This window comes from Apiospora kogelbergensis (assembly GCF_038363985.1).
Source record: "Apiospora kogelbergensis strain CBS 113332 chromosome Unknown utg000001l_segment0_segment0, whole genome shotgun sequence".
NCBI lineage: Eukaryota > Fungi > Ascomycota > Sordariomycetes > Amphisphaeriales > Apiosporaceae > Apiospora > Apiospora kogelbergensis.
In genome coordinates, this window is record NW_027117418.1 from 4,732,592 (window position 1) to 4,752,212 (window position 19,621).

The following is a 19,621-nucleotide window of genomic DNA, read 5'->3' on the forward strand; positions in this document are numbered from 1 at the left end:
CAATTTCGTCTAACAAAACACCGTGCAGCTATCGTTATCCACAACTTTAATGACGCGACGGCGCTAGCATCGCCTTGAATCGGGCATAACCCGCTAAATTGCATAGAAAAGTAGGCCATGGGTCTTCCCCGGAGATTTATACACACATGTGCCAGCCAGCAGTCTCTGTGTATGAGTGACGATGGGGATGGATGTACAGACATATACATACATATCCAGGCGACGAGGCAGCAAGGGAGGAATCCAAAATAGCAACGCCGTTCTTTTGATGGCTTGCAGCCTTGGCTCACAGGCTGAGGGCGACTGACCTGAGGAAGGACGTAGAACCAATGACAAGGGTGCGACACGCGCGTTGGCCAATTTACACGATTCAGCGTGGCCTGTTTATTGGTTGTAAACTTTGATTTATGGATTCCAGCATTTGCTTCGCAGCCAAGCCTTCAGCCGGTGGCGGCCGACTATCGATCAAATCATCTCCAGTGCCGACCTGTTGAGACTCTGGCTTGTCGTGAAAGCCATATCAGAAGGACGGCCCCCGGACATTGAAAGCGCGCGCAGTTGTTGCCGCTGATCGAGCTGACTTCCCCACCGGATGTCTCTGGCCTATGGATCAAGTAGGGGCATCAAACACTGGCTCATACAAACTGATGAATGACTTCGGGATGGGCGGTTTACGACACAAGTATCCGATACATGACGGCTCCAGCCCGTCCCACGAACATGATACCAAATATCTCGAATATACGATTCAATAGTGTTTGTGGTTGAGGCACCCGGCCATGGCTGGGCAACAGTCCAATCGGCAAGGCTTGCAGGAATCGAGAATGGCCATACATGGAAACGACAGCGCCGTTACTGGTAGTGTCCAACATCAACGTGTGGCGCCCACGACCGCGCAACCTCATCGATAATAAGTCCGATGAACAGTTGCAGGCTGCCTACCACTCTGCACACATCGATAAGAAGCGACACATTGGCCCTTCAAGGGCGATATGACAGTCTAGCCTCACTAGGGTAGAGCGCACCTGACCACACCTCGTCTGACACCTTCAGTCTCCTCGCGGACTTGTTCGACCTTTGCACCTTTCTCTCTGGCTTTGGAGACGAAGTCATCAAGTGAACCTCCCACGCCGAAGTAGAGTTTCTTTGCGCCTACCAACAACTCTGCAGTGTTCTGAAAAGCCTTCTCCTGCTCCAAGAGCGCAAAAGTGGTGTCGGTGAAAGACTGAAGCGCAAACGGTGAATAGATGGTTTCGGCGCCTATTATGATGCTCGTCTTCTTAGTGCAGCCAGGAATAGCTATTGTCTCGGTGCGTTTAGACATGAGCCCAACTAATTCGGAAGACCAGGCCCCAGAGAAGAAATCCAATGTGATTTTGCGTTCAGCCAGGAACTGTTCGAATCCCTTGACGATGTCCTGAGTTATTTCCAGTTCTCCTTCAGATGACATTGCATCTACCGGAACCACGGAGCCGTCCGAAGCTCCCTGACGAACCCAGGCTAGAAGAAAGTTGGGCAAAGTTACAAGCTCCAAGACGGCAGAGTTGTAGTCGGCAAGAATGATCGACAAAGGCGTGCCATCATCCGCGTTCAGCTTCTTCTCGATAGCCCATTGGAAAAGGGCCAGCGAAGGGAGCGCTGTGCCACATCCAAGCTGCCGGTATTACGCCCGTCAGTACGTTTATCCATTTGATATAATAACCTAGGCTACGGGCTTTGCTTACCTCGACAACACACGGGGTGGCGTCGACTGAGTCGAGGAACGACTTGGACTGGGCTAGGACCTTGACCAGGTCCACACTGCTCTCCCAGCTTTTGAAACCACCCTCGTAGACGCCCGTCTTTACGTCGTGAGAACCGAGGCCAGCTTCTGTCTCGCCGCTGTCGCCATCCTCTGCCTCTGCCATCAACTGAACTCTGACGTCCCAAAGCTCGCGGCGCGGCAGCTGTATGGTCTCGCCGCTGTCCAGCACGACATCTAGAAGACTGTACGAAATCGTAGAAGGCAGCCTGCCGAGCATGGACTTCAAATCAAGATGGGTTGGCGGGAGCTGTGGTTTGCCAGCAACTGGAAAGGCGCTGGGGCTGGGCACCGGCGCGGTGCCAGCAGCGTCCCCAGTCGGGTGTGCGCCTGCGGTGGTTGCTACCTGCTCATCCTCATCTATGTCGTCACCGCCGAAAGAAAAGGAAAATGACATGATGTGGAAGCCCGTTTTCGGTCCGTTGCGAATAGGACAGTAGGCCAATGGATGAAATATTGCAGGTTTTTGATATACCATTCATCGGGTGGTGGAGAGGAGGGTTGAAAGTGGGGGCGCCCTTGTCGCAATCTTTCCCGCCCGTCGCCGGTCGGTCCCCAAGCCATCACTAGATTTCATCGGAAATCACAAAGCCGCAACACACGCCCTGGTTGCCAATCACGCTGTATATGTGAGAAAGGCTTCGCGGCCCACCCGAAGAGGTACAAGATGTGTGTAACAGCGTTTGTGTATCATGCTCTCGAATATAGACCGAATTGGCTACAAGTTGGGCCTTAAATGAAGTCTCTTGGAAGAGGATTGCCCACTAAAAGCCGGTTGGATCTAGTGTAACGGGACACCTGCTATCGCAACATTGCGGAAAATATACCGCATATTCCTGCTGGAAGATGAGATCAATGATGTTGATATTTAGTTCATTTGCTGTATTGGTTACTATAATGTGACACTTGAACTCCATCCATGCTCAAAACACAAAGGAACACGGCACAGCCATACCAGACATACTTCCGGTGGCGGGCCGTTACTCGTGGAGAATTGGTACAGTCGTCTTCCTCTTTATTCCCTCATCGCCTTGCCTCCTCCATAAGCCTAAAGCCTGGATATCAGTTTTCAGATATACACAGCCACACCTGGGCTTAAAATGACATCTCCTTCTTAATCTCAGCAATGGCCAGACCGGGGTTCAGGCCCTTGGGACAAGTCCTCGTGCAGTTGAGAATCGTGTGGCATCGGTACAAGCTCATGGAGTTGTCGAGGGCGGCCTTTCGCTCGGACAGACGCTCGTCACGCGAATCGATGATCCATCGGTAAGACTGAAGCAGGATAGCAGGTCCAAGGTACTCCTCCTGGTTCCACCAGTAAGAAGGGCATGACGTTGAGCAGCAGGCGCAGAGAATGCACTCGTACAGGCCATCGAGCTTGCGACGGTCGGCCTTGCTCTGGCGGTACTCCTTGCCATCGGGAGACGGGGTGTCTCGCTGGAGGTAGGGCTTGATGGACTTGTATTGCTTATAGAAATGCGTCAAATCGGGGACCAAGTCCTTGACGACATAGGTGTGAGGCAAAGGGTAAACTTTCATGTCCTTGGTGTCGGTAGGGATTCGGCCTGCAGATACCGGTTAGTAGGCCTCATCTCGGGCTGGGCAGACACGGCGTGCCTGCCACCGTAAGGATTATTCCAACGTACACAAGCAAGCCAGGGTGTTGGTGCCGTTGATGTTCATGGCACAGCTTCCGCAGATGCCCTCTCTGCAGCTTCGGCGGAAAGTCAAGGTAGGATCGATCTCATTCTTGATTCGGACCAGGGCATCCAGCACCATGGGTCCGGTCTTGTTGAGGTCCAGCTCGTAGGTCTGCATCTTGGGCTTCTCGGTGGGCTGGTCGGGGTTCCATCGGTAGATCTGGAACTTCTTCATCTTGGAATCGGAAGCGCCCTTGGGTTCGGCTTGGTTGGTAGCATCGCCGACTGTGGCCATGGAGCGGGTGAAGATGGCGGGCTTGAAGGCGGACCGCGATGCGGTGGCCAAAAGCCGGGACGAAGAGCGGAGAGCTGCCATTGCGGGCGAATTGATCTTTTTCGAGGGGAGACTGCAAGACAGGCCTCTATTCCGAAAGGTTTGAGACAATTGAGGGAAAAGATGGAGAGTGGATTGAAAGCCCGCGAGAATAGCAGCAAAAGCGAACCAGTTAAGGCTCGAAACTAGGTTGCGACGGCTTAGGGCGTCTTTGGTGGCAAAGAGACTGGCAACTGGATGTCGTCTATTGTATTGTTTGGAGAAGATGTCTTCATCATCATCTGAAAGGAACACGAGCTATTCCCTCGGCTCTCTCTCGGCCAATCAGATGCGAGCCTTTATAAGCTGGCTGTACTTTATCCCACTAGGCTATGGCTTCAGAGTTCCGCATCACCTTGTTGCTCGTCGTGCAGTACATGCATGCATCTGCAGATCCCAGCTTGCCGGCGTTTTATGATCTTCGTCTTCATTGTTATCTTGTCCCCCCCCTTGGCAACGTCCAGGCTGGTAGCGAATTGCGTGCTGATTCCACCACGATCTATTCCCCATGAGATCAGCATGTTTTCAGCAGTTCAGCAACCGAGTGGGGCGGGTGCAGCACAGTGTCCATTTCTTCTACTTTCACTCCTGACGCACTGTGGCTGCAGTGATATCAATGCGTCATTCATTACTATCCGACAGAAATCTGCAACATGTGTATATGTATATTCATTCGATGTATTTCATCAACCTAGGTATGCCCACAACTCAATCTTAGGTCGTCAATTGCCGTTTCGGCGTGTCTCCTTGTTCAACCTTGCACGCCAGCGGGTGTCTGGCACAGGACACCAAGTCCAAGCTGATCGGTTGGTTAATGCCTTGGTCCACCGTACGGGCAGCTGTTCCGAATAGGGGGAGAGGAGGAACTTACAATAGGTAGGACGCAGCACCGAGCGCGCTGACCAATGGCGGAGCATACTTCGCTGAACTCATCGGCGCTTTCAAATGGGTTGGGAGCTGCGGTAAACAAGAAGAAGACAAATCAGTACATTCAAGGCAACGAAAGATCGACGGGGGAGGGCCTGCTTACGTGAACCGCAGTCCAGGTCAGCAACGCCTAGAACATCGGTAGCACAGCATTGCTGGCTGCCGTACAGACCCGAGCAAGGGGTGTACGCCTGACGGGAGTCGAGCTGTTCGGCAGCCGGGGCGGCAAAGGCAAGGCCGGCGAAAGTGGCGGCAGCAACAGCGAAGATCTTCATTGTGATAGAGACCTGGTTGATTCCAGATGAAAATAGCTTTGTTGGATGTTGGTTCTCGTGTTGCTGATGTCTCCTTCAAGACCAACAGGGCTAGGGATAGGGGGCGTGATTTGGGTTTTATATACACCGCAGCATATCTTCACATATCCGAGGATCTGTAGTAGTAGCCCGGTTTAGCATTCCCAGAGTAGGAAGATTTGCGTCAACGATTGAAAACCGCATGAGCACAACCCGTTTGCCCGAGTATGAAGGCAAGATCAAACAACTATCAAAAGGGGCGCATTGGCTCGGCCGGTCATGCACACCGGTGGTAGTCCATACCAGGGCCTAAACGCTCGGAGGAGAGAGCCTGATTGAGGAAAGGTTGGTATAAGAAGACATACGCGCCCAGAGAAGGATGACTTCATAGATTTCCGTCTTCGTGTACCCTTGTTCCCTCGAGATACGATAGAAAGATGACCGACGAGGAAGAGGTCATTTCGCCTTGGCATCACAATAACTCAGCCGTGATATGCGGAGGGAATGCCCCTGAGTAATGGAGAAGTCGGCACCCAGGCACACCCTAGCCGACTATACTGGCATGTTTCTGGCGCATAATGGCTATTGCACAGCCAGCTTGACACCGAGTCCTAGAAGCTGACAGCATTTGCGCTGTCGCCGAATAGATGAGCAGCTGGCGGACTCCTCTAACGCTTTCACACTGCGTCACGGCTTGTAAAGCGCTATAGCGCGGCCGTTTAACGACAGGGGTATGCAGCCATAGCGGCTTTCCGAGACGGCGAGGTTTCTGAACTTGGTCCGCTTGATGTTACATTCACGGAGCTGATTACCAGGTTTCTATACACACTGCTATTTCCTCTGGGATCCAAGAGGCGATTGCAATCGCACGTGTATGCTACTTGGTGATGAGTGCGTCACGCCCGGCCAGACCAGTTAGACCTACCTGCATGTACAGAGCTTAATGCAACGTTCGTGACGATGGTGGCTTGCGCGGATCGTTGGCGACTGGAGGGAACGAGAATATTTATTTTTCAACAGCCGGCTAATAAGAGTGATGTGTCACGATGTATGCTAGATCAGGACCCGATGCCAGTGTAAATGAGTAGACACCTGATGGGGCTCTAGTCTTTTCACTTCAAGTACGATGTAGCTTGAGATTTCAGGCTCTGTTGCCAGGCATCACGCATGTAAATCTAGCCGTATCGTCTATCGCACGGCCTAGCTATCTGCACATGTAACTGAGCCTATACCCGAGAGGTGGCTAAACTCTCGTCATTGGGCAGTCGGTTTCCCCCCAGCGAAGCCAATAACGATAAGAAGCAGCAGTCCGCGACCCCCTCCCACGAGAAGCTGAATGTCTAGCTAGAAACCAGTGGTTTTGCGAAAGCCACTGCATTTTTGCATGCTGACCGTCGGCAATAGAAGCTGAGGGTGTATGTGGTACAGCACATGTATAGATTTCAGGGCTATCCATGACTGGCGGGGTGACACGCATCTATGCGTGGTAGTCAAGACAGAGTAAGCCGAGGCATTAGTATTATCATTATCTATGAGACGTACTTACCGTTCGTGTATCACCAACAAGAGTCCTGCATCGTTCTATGACAAAACGAGCAAGTCAACAATGTACGACGAAGGTGGCTCACTCTTCTCGGAGCAGGCTTGTTCCCAGACGGTCCGTGAGAGACGGGAGAACAGGGCCATTCAGTAGATGTATAATGCGAGACTCGCTCTATTTCATTAGGCCTATTCGCCAAAGACACGGGGCGCGGCCGCCAACACCATCGCTTGTAAAAGTATTGTATACTGAGCCCAGGCATAAGGGATGCAGTCACGTATGTATGCCCATCAGAGCTTGTCTGGCTCATCAAGATACCAGGTAGAGTCAAACTCGGGGTCCAGCTCCTTGGTGGAGAACCCATTGCCTAGGTACGCAAACCGGTTCCGGGAAGGGCTGTCATAAGTGTAGTCCCAGTCCTCGCCGCGGACCTGTCCCAGCATGTGGAAGAAGTGGATGCGGCTCCCCGGGTGGAGGGCGGTGACGGGCCCGTTCTCCTTGCCGTTCTTGAACCAGGATCGGCCGGGGGACTGCCAGGCCGTTCGCGGCATGAACGCAGCAATGTGCTGGTTGTAGTCCTCCACGGCCGCGTCAGAAGGCACAATGGCCTTGATGCCCTCCTGCTGACATTTCACAATGACCTTGGTGATGTACTTGGCGATGTGCTCGCTCGCTGTGAAAATACTCCCATGCCCGACAGGCCCGTTCGGGCCAAGGAAAGCTTGAGAGCCGTGTTAGCAGTGAGGTTTTTGCAATGGAATCTAAGCACGCAGGGCTGAACCACTCACTGAAGTAATTGGGCACACCTGGAAGAGCACACGACATGTACGCCTTGGGTGCATGCGTTCTCAACCGGTCTTGGAGGTTACCCGATCTGCCCACAACCGGAAAACGGGGACAGAACGAGTTGTCAAAACCTGTCGCGCATATGATGGCGTCTAGCTTGACGGCTTCTCCCGATTTCAGCTGAATGCCGTCGGGCACTATCCTGGAGATGTTGTTATGGAGCAGTTCGACGTTCGGAGCCCGCAACGACTCAAGATAGCCTGGCGCGGGTGTAATTCTTCGGGTTCCCAGGGGGAATTTGGGTATCAGGGCTTCGCATAATCGTTCGTTGCCTCCAAGACAAGCTGTCATATACTGCACGACTTTCTCGGTCGAGAAAGCCTGTAACTTTCCGCCATTGAGAACCTGGAGTCAATGTATCAGGTCGTGGCCAGTAATTCAGATGACGCGGAGATGATGCGGTGATTCTTACGATTGGAAACGCCCCATTGATGTCCTTCTCCATAGACTTGACGAAATGTCTGTAGAGCTCTGGCTGTGATTTGAACTTCTCTATCTGAGCATGGCTGAAGTTCTCCTTCTCGTCCAACTCGATTTGCCCCAAAACGGCCTTGGCAGGTCCATTTAAGGCCATCATGGTCATGATCCGCGGCGGGATAATCCACGTGGGTGTGCGAACGCAGTGGTACAATTTCTTCACATCTGTAGTAGCGGCGCGTCATCAGTATCAGCAATGCTAAAAGCCTTCCCGCCCCCTGACCAGGCATCAAGTAGACATACCTGGCTGTATTGTAGGTACAAGCTGGACACCAGAAGAACCATTGCCGATAACGGCAACTTGCTTGTCTGCATAGTCGAAAGCCTCCGGCCAGCTGGCGGTATGAATTAGCTGCCCTTGAAAGGTAGTCAGCCCCTCGATATCTGGCCACTTCCAGTTACTAGGTTGCTCTTGTCAGTAGGCGATCAAACCACGTCTTGCCGGGCTGGACCTACTTCAAAACACCGGAACCGTCGACGATGAAGTTTGCCTCGTCCCGAAACTCCTCCCCGGACGCTAGATTCAAAACGCTGAGGTCCCACAGTCCTCTCGCTTCGTCCCACCATGCCCCGGATACCCGGTGTTGCGTCTTGATGGAATCTCGCATGTTCTCTTCTTCACAAATGCGACAGAGATATTTCCGGATCTCCTCGGCGGGCGCGAAGAAGTTGGACCATTCTGGGTTCGGCCGCCACGAGAACTGATAGTTGTGGCTAGGGACGTCGCATCGGCATCCTGGGTATCGGTTTTCGAGCCAGGTACCGCCAACATCGTGGTTCTTCTCGTATACGACCAGCTCGTAGTCGCTTAGTTGCTTCCGCAGGGTTCTGACCAGGTTAAGCCCACTGGCTCCGGCTCCGATGCCCACAATGCGAACATGCTTCGTGCTACCAAGGGGTTTCTCGACGACCGTGTAAGGAGCCTTGGCTATATGAGAGGCAGCCCCGTTGGACGTGCCGTTGGCCTGAGGAGCTACTCTGAGACGGGTCATGGCTGGCTGGGGATGTGGTGATGGATATGCGCTCTCTGGAATACACGAGGAAATCATTGCGGGATACTTGTATGGGTTCTTATACTCCGAGGCGGGACTCTGAAGGATGCGCATTGTGGCATGGAGGCGTGTCATAGCTATGCAAGGAAAACATGCAACTGAGTACTTATCAATCGGACCTAGTCGACAATCAGGACAATGCCGTATCTCAACCTACCATGGCAACCACCAGTGGCAGTCTTGTGCTGGCTGCGTGTATGCGGTGCAAGGATCGACGTACGGCGGCGAAATCCTACGAAAAGACAGCTGCGGCGTATGGCTTCCTTCTGTTCCGTCACCTAACTAATGACATGCTCAGCCGTACTCAGAACCATCCATATCCCACCAGACCCGTGCCCGAGCCCGGCCGGAAGTTCACTTTCACGAGGGAAGAAAGAGGTGCATATCCTTCCGCGGCCGAACTAGTCCAATGCCCTACCTTACTGTATACGAAAAGCAACCTGGATCCTGGTATTAGAGCGAGTCCGGCCTAACCGCGACCAATAACAGGCTGGCGATTCGGCAGAAGGAGGTTCGCAGCATGTACGGTGTAGGTGGTCTTGGGAGGTCCAAGTCGAATTCGTAAACCATCCAACCAGAGATTATCGACCCCACAGTCCACCAAGACCTTGTCTGCAAGATTTCGCCTAGACGGGCAAGTGAATAGAGGCGCTGCCCGAGAGCTGAAAGCGGGCCGGTACTTTTCTTTTTCCTTTTTCCTTTTATTTTATAATATCTCTATATTAGCATACTTACTACATTATAAAATATGTTAATTATTTCTTATTATTTTATTTATAGAATATTTACTCCTAATTAGGTAGCCTTATTATATTTTCTTATAACGGTTAAATAAAAGTAGAAAATAACATTAATAGAGGATAAGCTATACCGGTGTGATACTACATTATGCAGCATCCTGTCGACTCCAGTCTTTTGTAGACCCTTTATAGATCCTTCGCAGACCGAAGTTTATACAACCAGACACCTTCATGTTCGTCCCCCGAAGGCTTACGGATGCAAGCAGGACCCGAAGTTGGATCAGGTGGGCCAGGAAGACGATACATATAAGGATTGTCGACATTATGGCAGGGGAATCGTGACACATAAGACAATATATGATCGAAATATCCAGGGGGGAAATAGTATTGAAACCTGATCTGTTTGACAAGAGCTTTGACAACCTTCATTCATCCAGAACTAACAGGGGGGATAATGGCTACCTCGTCTCCCTCTTCTATTATCACTTGGTTTGGGTCGTCGTCCTTCTCGGGTACGTCGACGTAGGTCAGATTCACGGTCACAAGGCTGGAGTTGAGAATATTGTCTTTCATTCCTGGGTGCTTCTCGTCCAGGGCATCGAAAAGTTTACGAAGAGGGAGGGGTGCTGGCAAAGGCTGGCTCTCCATGGAAGTAAAGGAGGCAGCGCTGGCAAAATAGAGAACATTGAAATGCCCCTTGGGCGGCTTAGGTGCCATTCCGGGTACAACTGGCGAGGACAAGTGACTATACTTTAGAACAGTTAGCTTCAGTTCCAATATGGGTATTTCAACAACAGAAAGATGATGGAATGGTTGTTTGTCAGAGATCTTGGTGATAAATAATACATCAGGTATCAGGTAATACATGCTATTTGTATGCATCATAACAACAGTGAAGAGAAAGAAGGGAACTGCGTGACTTACCAATTGTTGTCCAAAGGATTCTGTGTGTGAAGTGAGGTGAAGATGAAAAAGATGGTTGGAAGAAATTAGGAAAGAAAAAGTTCTTTTCAAGGTTGACCGAAGATCCGCACGCACGTGACACACAAGATAGCACGGATTTGCTGTGACTTATCGTGATTTTTCGATATGGCAACCAAGGAATGACCCATTGCGATACCGTAGCTCACTCGAGCCTGCTAGCAGCAGCTGAGTATGCTATGCTGCATCCAGCCTGTCCTGCACACACATAGAACAAGCTGAGGAAGGGCGTCATTCACGTATTCGTCGGTTTCGTCGCGTCAATGCTGTCCGATTTTTGTCTTCAGAATGCCCCTAAAGCCAGATGACGCCCTACTAAAAGTGATGCGCAAAAATGCAGTACCATACTGCTATGGGACAGACTTTTCCGAAGCCTAACACAGCATATCCTTCTCAGACGCCCGTTGTCCCCAATCACCGGTAGCCCCGGCTTAGCGGAGTCTGCGGGCCTCACGCTCGGATTCGAGAAGGCAGAGGATGTCGCTCTCACGGACTACACATTTCTTCGGTCAGTATTTCTCTCGCTTGTCGAGGGTGCTACGCAGTTCGAGATCTGCTTGTAGGTGTCTTCATACCGGGTCCCTTGACCTACGATGAAGCCAGTTAGTCAGCGTTCCAAAACAAGGATACTAGAAGTGAAGACACGTACATTGCGAATAATGCTCCGTGATTGATCGTCCAAGAATTCTACCCGGCACTGAGTCACCGAACCACGAGAACCTATGGTGTTTTAGTAATTTCCATCTTTCATAGTGTTGTGACATCAGGGGTTCGATTCGTACCGGTGCGGCCGAGGACTCGTGTCACCTAGAGAAAGCTACTGTTAGCATTATGCCGAGGATTGTTGGTCTAAGCAACAGCTTTCGTGATTCCACGAATTCGTCCGGCCAGTTTGTGAGCGGTGCGGAAATTTGCTATTTCGAGGGCGACCAAAGGCACGGTAGCGCTTACCTTGACGAGCTTGACGGGTTGCTTGGAAGAGGCATCCATTTTGGCGATTTGGACAGCAGGTCTGTTCTGAGACTGGAGGATCGATGGGATATGGATGTCGTCGACGAGGAGTGTATTCGTGGAATTGTCAAAAGTTGGTAGTATGGTATGGAGGGACTTGACTGACTGGGGTCGCAATTGGGAAAGGGTAATTTTTCGCCCACCAAAAAATTTACTGCCAATTGGGACCTCAAAATCCAGTCGCCCCACTTTACTGGAATGCCAGCCAGCTGGAGGGCACTTACACCTAAAGCATTCCGGGATCCTAGCCGAGATTAGTAATCACGACTGAACGAACGTACTTAGGTACCGAATCATCTAACTGACAAGACAGACATCACACATGAGACGGGCGTCAAGAGACCGAATTCGCCGTAGTGGGTATATAAATGATATTAATTCAGAGTTCAGTCAAATTCGAGGGTATCAGTCATTGTCTGTCTGTAGCATCTTCAATGCAATCAAGGGTATGAAGGGCCCCAAGGCAGCTACGACAATTTGGCCATCTTCGCTTCTAGATCCTTTACCCAGCCCTCCACCACCTTCATGTTAGACTCCATAGCACCATCGCCTTCTCGCATAGCACTCTCAATCTTCTCGAGCCCACTTCTCCACTGCTGGATTTCTGATGCCATCTCGCCCTGCGAAGTCTCAATGCGCTCAAGCGTCTCGCTTGCTACTGCTGCGTCCGCATGAATGGCACGCAGGGACCGCAGCCTATCCAAGAGCGGCGGCAATAGTGGGCTGAGGCTTTCGATGGTAGGCAGCGTACCGTACAATGCAATGACCTTGGCAGTCTGCTCCGAGCTGTCAGATTCCAGGGGCTCGCCAGGCCCGCCTCCTGGGGACGCAAGCGCCTCTTGAGCGTCCTTTGCTGCTTTCCTGTTCTTGGCGAGTTGCTCGGCATCCAATGCAAGTGTCCGTACTCGTCTACTGATGCTATCGAGAGAAGTAGTCGACGCCTCTGATAACGTGAAGATCTGCTTCTGCAACGTGTCTAGAGTCGGCATGATAGCACGCGGCGTGCGGCTGTCTTCGGCGTCCGATAAAGTTGATGAAGTGATGCCGATTGCCTTCTCCAGGAGAACAAGGCGTCGATCAAAATCCGCCGCCTTAGCTAACGCATGGCTCTGCTCATAGTCAGGCGCGTACGTGACAGTATAAGTAGCACCATGGGCGTTGGAGACGGCTTCCAAAGCTGTCTCTGTTGGTTTTGTTGCGGGTGGCCCTGTCGAGATGGCCCCTTTTGTAGACGTCAAGGACATCTCATCTAAAGCTCGGCTTAGAGAAGAGAAATCCTCTTCCTGCACGCCTCCATCACCACTAGATGGGTCCCTTTGCTGTTTGCTGTATTCTTCTTTGGCTTCTTCAATTTCGCGCTTAAGCCGGGCCAGCTTTCGTTCCAGGTCCTCGCCGCCTTCTTCATCGCTCAAATCTCCGATTTGTTGTGTACCATCTTCAAGGACCTTCTGGCGGCGGCTGGAGGTTTTGTAAGATTTCCGTTTGATGTTCAGACGGTCCGAGAAATCCACATCGCGTGCATCGACTCGTGCAGGCAAGAATCGCGACCGAGCCTGATCTATGCGCAAGCGCGAGCGAGAAATACCATCTACATCGTCGTCGTCATCGTCAAACTCCTCGTCGGAATGGGACCGTCCTGTAGTCGTCTAAGATGATTTAGATTGGGATGATGGGAGTACCATTTCTGCTGCAACCTACCGGAACAGTAGAGTTGTCGTCTGTCAGCTCTGGGGTTTCGTAGATATCCGGAGCAGTGTCCTAAGAGCATATCAGTTGCTTGATTCAGGGGCGTGCGAGATGCTGCCAGCTCACTAGATCCGGAAGAGCAGAGTATTTGCGATTGAGGGCCATTGCGATGTATCAATACCAAAGTGCGTGCTCGTTCAGGTGCGCAGGCGATCGGAGCGGGTGTATGGCGTGTAAGGCGTGTATGTGCTGGCGCAGTGTGAAGCGAGTACCTTATCGTCCACTCGCAGTGTGTCGAATGTTGATGCTGGCGTTGACCAACAAACGCCTGGAGCCCGAGTTGGGTTGCAGGGATGGCCACTGGGGCAGTAACTGGGGGATGTCCAAGCTCGGAGCCTCCCGCTAAAGGGCCTGTCGCGTCGCGCTGCGCTTGCGGCTGCTTGTGAACCTCTAACTTCAGATTTATAAATAAGCCGTCTTCTACATATGTGCCAACACACCGTTCATGGTTGGGACCTGGCCAGACTCTCAGGCCTTATCGGCAAAGTCGAACATATGGCATTGAAATAGCCTCTTAATTCATCGTCAATGTCATCCCAACGGAGCTTGTCAAGTTGAATTGGTCAGCCTGGTGGACTTCCCACTTTCAAACGCCCCTTCCTCCCAACTTCGTCATTTCACATGATCTTACGGCCCAGTTTTTGCCTCTGCGATTCGCATAATCACGGCACGCCTCAGTTGTTGCGAAATGCTGGTTGACTATATCATTGAACCTTACTGGGTCGATGGATTGGTGCTGTGATTCAACGCTTCTCTCTGTGTCGCCGCGATGACGGGCCATCGTGTTCTTGGACTTAGCAGCAAGACAAGCATCGAACCCCTGCTCTCGAACTTCAAATCAGCTGCGTTCCCCAAAATGGATGATCTAAAAGATATCAATGCTCCGCCGGAATCCAGTGATTCTGAGTCGGAAGCGCCATCGAAGGCCGAACACCAAGATTCGGGCTCAGACGAGGCTTGTGCAACTCAGAAGGACTATAAACGAACTGCTTTCGTAAGAAAGCGAAGTCGTTCCCCTGAGCGCGGGCCGCAAAGGAATGTACGGAATAAATTTCCTAAAACTTCGAATCCCCCGAGCGGAAAGGGACTCATTCGGGTTCCCGGCCGCCAAAAACCGAAGACGCCCCTTGTGGTTTCTAAAGCGGATGACGAGCGTGGTCTCTTTGGGATACAACCGAAGCCCACTAAGAACAAATTTGGGAAACAATCTCAAAGGTCGTCGCAAAGCTCTGCGCCGAGTTCGTCTGCACCGCAAGGTTTGTCGCTTGGGATGCCCCTACAGCACGGTATAGCTAACCCCGTCATAGAAACGTCCAAGAAGCCTGAGCTAAAGAGACATACCCTCTCCATATCCCCGAGTGGCTCCCATGAGAAGGCTGCTACATCAAAAGCGAAGCTCATTCGGCATTCACCCATTAAGTCTTCATCGAAGATTCATGCGAAGGCTAAGTTTCGTGATCCGAATATTTCCACCAGCGATCCGCCCGGAACCGGCAAATCAACTAGACTTGGGGGTATCTCCCAGCGTCCAGAGGCCAATGGAAAACAGCGACCTACTTTCAAAGTACCAACGCTTGATGAGCCCGATGAGCCCGATCCGGTTTCGGATGGCGGAAAGATACAGAAGAAGGACATCAACGAAGGTAAAATTGCCAAAGTCGACACGGGGGAGCTACCTAAACGACCTACACTCAAAGTACCCGAACTTGCCTTCGCAGATAACATGAAAGGAGTTGAGGCTCTTAGCACTCAGCAGCTGGGCTTTATGAATGATGGAACATCGAACGAGGGCCTGAAGTCAGAGCCGAGTAGTGACGAGGATTCACTTGGAAATACTAGTTGGCAACAAACTTCGGCCGCCGCGCATTGCCCCATGTGTGGCCAATCGGTGGACCCCGAGCTACTGGAGAGACATACCACCCGTGGTAGGATGACCATTAGGCAGCAGACAACCTTCTGCTTCTTACATAAACGCAGAGAGGCCGAGGAGACCCGGAGGAGCAATAGGTACCCAGAGGTCGATTGGAATGGGCTCGAGGCTCGCTTCACAGAACACAAGGGCTTTATCAAGGATATCTTGGAGGGAAAGAGAACGTCACATTTCGCTTCTCTACTTAGTAACAAGGTCGAAGCCGGGAAGGATAGGACGTTGCTGAAGACGGATGAGAGCCTCACACCAGGATACTACGGGCCGCGGGGGGCTTCGACTGATGACGGAACTCATCATGCATTCTTTCTCAGACACCGTACGAAAACGCGCTGTAGAGGATCACTTGGTCTCTGCTAGAACGTACACTGGATATGTGCAGTCTGTCCTGGTTCCAGAACTGGCGGTCCGGTTGATTATGGATGATATGGATGTCGATGAAGAGGGCGCAAGGCAGATCATGCAAGAAAGTGGCGACCTGGGGGATGTCCTTCATGAGGAAACAAGAGACGTGGTGGTCAGGGACAGTGATGACGAAGACTGAATGACATGCCACAGGCCATGTAATATTTGTTATCTGGGAGGTGCAGTTTTACTTGGTGAAATCGCATTTAGCATACAGAAGCCATGACATATGCCACCTTAGAGTAAGGATTGGGAAATATATATGTCACGCGGCGCCTGCTGCCTGTATATTTACACAACACTCAAGAGGCAATCGCAACATAGCCAACATAGGCTGCATGCACTACACTGGCTTCTCGATGTGAGTGAGCTATGACTTGAAAACAGTAGTTGTAGTTGTATGCGGGAGCTCCGAATTGAGCGTTCTTGGAGAGAATCTTGTTCAATGATGGGCAACGTTGAAACGGAACTTACTTTTGTGTTTTTTGTCGTTGAATGTCATCCAGCCTTTCGCATGGCCAGACGGTGCCGGTCGGCCGAGTCCCGGCGCATGGACGCCATCGTCGGAGCCCCAAACATATTGCAAGCACATCGAACACATTCTGCAGCAGGTATAAGTCGATTTGCCCCGTACAGGAGGAAACATAGTTTCGACTCTCTTTGCACCGCGTTCCTCTAGTACGGGGCGATTATGCTCATATCTGTGTAACTGAGAGTGGACCTTGGTTCCTAGTGACAGCTTGGCGAACGGGTAGCCGCCTTGCCGGACTGCATCAAGTCCGTGGATTGAGAGATTGAAGCTCTGTCGAAACGAGCACTCGGTGGTTCTGTACGGAGTATTACATAGATGCATGTTCTCTTCCTGGGTTAAGCACGGGGCTAGCAAAGTAGACTGCGGCGGCGCGACAAAGCCATTGCATATCAATATTTTCTATCCATCTTTGTAGCACACGGTTATCTGTTAGGACGGAGCATCGCATCTTGTGTTTTGTCGGATAAGAGGGCCGGATCTGAGGCGCCAAATAACGTTCGACAGAGAAATATCAGGAATGCAGCGTATTAGCCACTTTTGGCGGCTATCGAGGCAACCCTTGGTAAGTGCCTACGTAGGCTTCTGCATAGGCCATACGCTGGCAGACATGATCGGGTCGTCGATGATGCACGGGTAGATCTCTTTGGATGTCTAAATTTGATGTAACGTAGACCCGGGCAAGCGACGGACGATCGGCAATCCCCCAGCATGGACCAACTCATGCGTGACCGTGACTGTGATTACAAATGGTGATTCGTACGAGTAGGAACCTGTGGCTAGATAATAAGTGGTGTAAGTGAGGTGGACTTTCCTGGGGCGATCAAGCATCTGCGATCAAGTATATGCGATCGTCTAGATGGGGTGCGTATGTATGTAAATTTAAGTAAGCTCGTGCGCGCACCCAATTAATGACCGCAATGGGTCGCTTACATACATTAGACACCAGACACGTGCGCATATCATATATGCTGCTGTTGCTTGACTGCGTGCACGCAATTCGGACAACCGGAATCCATGGGGCATCTGCCATTGCCGGTCACTCTTGATGGATACCGAGAAGCGAGAAGCGGGAGCCCGGCGGCACTCGTGAGGCATGCGGTCAGAGGGAGGAGAGTCAGTGATCAGCATCGGGGCAAGGGCTTTTTCGTTGCCAACACATCACATCATACACCGGACAATAAAAAACACTAGACCGTATCCTCAGCCACTCATTGCAGCGCATCGTGGTATGTCGTTTCTGTTGATTCATGATAGGTCTGAACTATCCCTTCTGTGCCCGTATTGCCTCCAACGGGTGATTCAGAGCAAAGCCAGGCTGTCGGGATTCTGTTGGTCCTGACAATACATACGGACATATCCAGTGGAGGTAAGTGTCGGGCGGTCGACATTTTGCCTCACTGGTATGCTCTACAGATCCGAAGCTGTTTGAGCTGTACGCGACACCACGGCTATGTATAATGAGAAGTACTTAGGTAGCCCAACAGCGCATGTTTGGGTAAGCACATGTACCTGTACACATTTCTTACACAATGCCCAGCTCATGTTGAAACCTGTCGGAAGATCTGACAGCTCACAACAAACCCGGTCGTGACCTTGTTGCGTAGTAACGGGTTTCCGGACTCGTCATCAGAACAAAGCCTAGATTTCCCGCCTCCCAGCTTGGTTTTTGTGCAACGGGTCTAGCGTCAGTGGTCTGAAGTTCCAGGTATGCACATCGCATCGTGGTCTGGATTGCCCATCACCCAATAGCCAAGTGCGTACGGTACACTACGTAGACACTACTGCCATCCATCACTGAGGACCCTTTGGTGCTTGGCTGCTCAAGTCCCAGAGTGGAGGCCATTTCTGCGGGTTTCTGCGGGAGTAAGATCCGGCAGCTAGAGGGGAAGGGCACGGAATGGCCCCTGCTCGATTTGTCTCAAGATGTCAATGAATGTTTTTGTTGTGTGTGCGTCTAGAGGGGTGTGTGTTTGTGTGTGTGTCTCTCTGTCTCTCTCGTCTAGACCAGACATGACGGGCGAGCACACATCCCAAGGCTCGGCAATACTTATACAAAGAAGGCCTATACGAGCAACACCACATGCACACATACAGCATTTCGTCCAGTCCTTTGTGCAGAGTGTCCAGGGGCGGCAATTGGCTCAAGGACTCTTTTGGGTTTGGGTTTACCGTTGGACAAAAGTGTGACGGAACCTACTTTTAGGCAAGGCATCTCTTACGAGCTTATCTTACCTCAGTGGCTACTTGTATATACCTACCTATACTACGTCGGCCTTGTCACAATTAAGTTTCGTCTGTTATGAGCCTGAACACACCCAACTTGGTTGATAGGTGTCACTTGCTGTCATAAGTGATGACGGAAGTTTTTATCTTTGTCCCTTCCTTTCTATATGCCCTTCCTCGAGGTTGCCCATCTACAGCCCTCTCAGCACACCCACCCTGCTGCTGCCATCGGTTTGCAACGCAATGTGGGTTGATGATATTTGTGGGTGAACCTGGGTCTCGCCACTCGTCAGCTTCGTGGTACCTCGCCAGCTGTACCAATCAGGCGGCTTCCCGGGCGCCTCTCATCGAATTCCAATCTGCGAAATCCCACGGCGCAACAAGGCATGCTTCCTATCCAATATGCTCATAGGCTGGCTGGTTCCTTGAAACCAGCAAGTTCCCAGTTCTCTTGCGGGACATGCAAAGGCGCCTGCCTGCCGACAAGCTGAGTGGCATGCCGTTTGTCTCTAGCACCTAGGGTTTGTCTCTCTTCCCACATCAGATGTGTATGAGTATGTAGCATCCATAGATGGACATCCATCGTTGCATATGCACGCCCGCATGTGTCTCCATTCGCAAGTATACAAGTCTAGGTAGTAGGTTGCAGTCGCCGCCTGGTCAAAAGATCGTTTAGATTAGGGACAGTCTTAGCTGTCATGTGTACAGTACCCGACCCCATCTATGGTTTTATCTAGGCCAAATGAATCTACTTGCCCAGGTCCCTCTTTCCCTCCAGACTCAACTCTATCAACCCAATTGAGGAGTAGCAGCTAGCTATGTACGGCTCTTGGCTGTAGGTCTTGGTAGGTACATGGGATGTATTCATGTATATACGCCCAGCCTGGTATACGTAGGTACACACAACATCGATCAGTCAATATCAATACCAACCGAGCCGCCTGTTGCTGCTGCGCCTAAGCACCGTCCCAGCTGGCCCATTGCATCCATTTGCTGTAGCATACATCAAATACACTTGCCCGCCGCCCATGCTCACCAAGCCGCATGCCCAACCTACATATCCAACTGCTTGTTATTGTGCGCAACACTCACCTCCCGCTCCCACAC

General features: G+C 51.5%; 7 protein-coding genes across 7 annotated transcripts; 1 reads left to right on the top strand and 6 right to left on the bottom strand.

The window, feature by feature from the left end:
* Positions 1-1,009: 1,009 nt before the first annotated feature.
* PG998_001501 (uncharacterized protein) lies at positions 1,010-2,198 on the bottom strand (the record flags this gene model as incomplete). The annotated part of the gene is made up of 2 exons (XM_066868319.1): positions 1,010-1,654; positions 1,725-2,198. 2 exons carry the CDS (start codon positions 2,196-2,198, stop codon positions 1,010-1,012), a joined length of 1,119 nt encoding a protein of 372 aa, XP_066736734.1.
* Positions 2,199-2,896: 698 nt separating this feature from the next.
* Positions 2,897-3,817, bottom strand: PG998_001502 (succinate dehydrogenase iron-sulfur subunit- mitochondrial; the record flags this gene model as incomplete). The annotated part of the gene is made up of 2 exons (XM_066868320.1): positions 2,897-3,366; positions 3,448-3,817. 2 exons carry the CDS (start codon positions 3,815-3,817, stop codon positions 2,897-2,899), a joined length of 840 nt encoding a protein of 279 aa, XP_066736735.1.
* Positions 3,818-4,565: 748 nt separating this feature from the next.
* PG998_001503 (beta ketoadipyl CoA thiolase- th1) lies at positions 4,566-5,016 on the bottom strand (the record flags this gene model as incomplete). The annotated part of the gene is made up of 3 exons (XM_066868321.1): positions 4,566-4,613; positions 4,686-4,771; positions 4,845-5,016. The coding sequence occupies 3 exons, from the start codon at positions 5,014-5,016 to the stop codon at positions 4,566-4,568; spliced, it is 306 nt and encodes a 101-aa protein (XP_066736736.1).
* A 1,848-nt stretch (positions 5,017-6,864) lies between these two features.
* PG998_001504 (uncharacterized protein) lies at positions 6,865-9,003 on the bottom strand (the record flags this gene model as incomplete). Its single annotated transcript, XM_066868322.1, has 5 exons — positions 6,865-7,295; positions 7,363-7,765; positions 7,833-8,062; positions 8,141-8,298; positions 8,354-9,003. 5 exons carry the CDS (start codon positions 9,001-9,003, stop codon positions 6,865-6,867), a joined length of 1,872 nt encoding a protein of 623 aa, XP_066736737.1.
* A 1,115-nt stretch (positions 9,004-10,118) lies between these two features.
* PG998_001505 (uncharacterized protein) lies at positions 10,119-11,660 on the bottom strand (the record flags this gene model as incomplete). The annotated part of the gene is made up of 6 exons (XM_066868323.1): positions 10,119-10,439; positions 10,614-10,633; positions 11,246-11,258; positions 11,320-11,390; positions 11,453-11,477; positions 11,622-11,660. 6 exons carry the CDS (start codon positions 11,658-11,660, stop codon positions 10,119-10,121), a joined length of 489 nt encoding a protein of 162 aa, XP_066736738.1.
* A 488-nt stretch (positions 11,661-12,148) lies between these two features.
* PG998_001506 (uncharacterized protein) lies at positions 12,149-13,532 on the bottom strand (the record flags this gene model as incomplete). Its single annotated transcript, XM_066868324.1, has 3 exons — positions 12,149-13,327; positions 13,380-13,439; positions 13,494-13,532. The coding sequence occupies 3 exons, from the start codon at positions 13,530-13,532 to the stop codon at positions 12,149-12,151; spliced, it is 1,278 nt and encodes a 425-aa protein (XP_066736739.1).
* Positions 13,533-14,196: 664 nt separating this feature from the next.
* On the top strand, positions 14,197-15,898 carry PG998_001507 (uncharacterized protein; the record flags this gene model as incomplete). Its single annotated transcript, XM_066868325.1, has 3 exons — positions 14,197-14,683; positions 14,735-15,673; positions 15,753-15,898. The coding sequence occupies 3 exons, from the start codon at positions 14,197-14,199 to the stop codon at positions 15,896-15,898; spliced, it is 1,572 nt and encodes a 523-aa protein (XP_066736740.1).
* Positions 15,899-19,621: the final 3,723 nt, after the last annotated feature.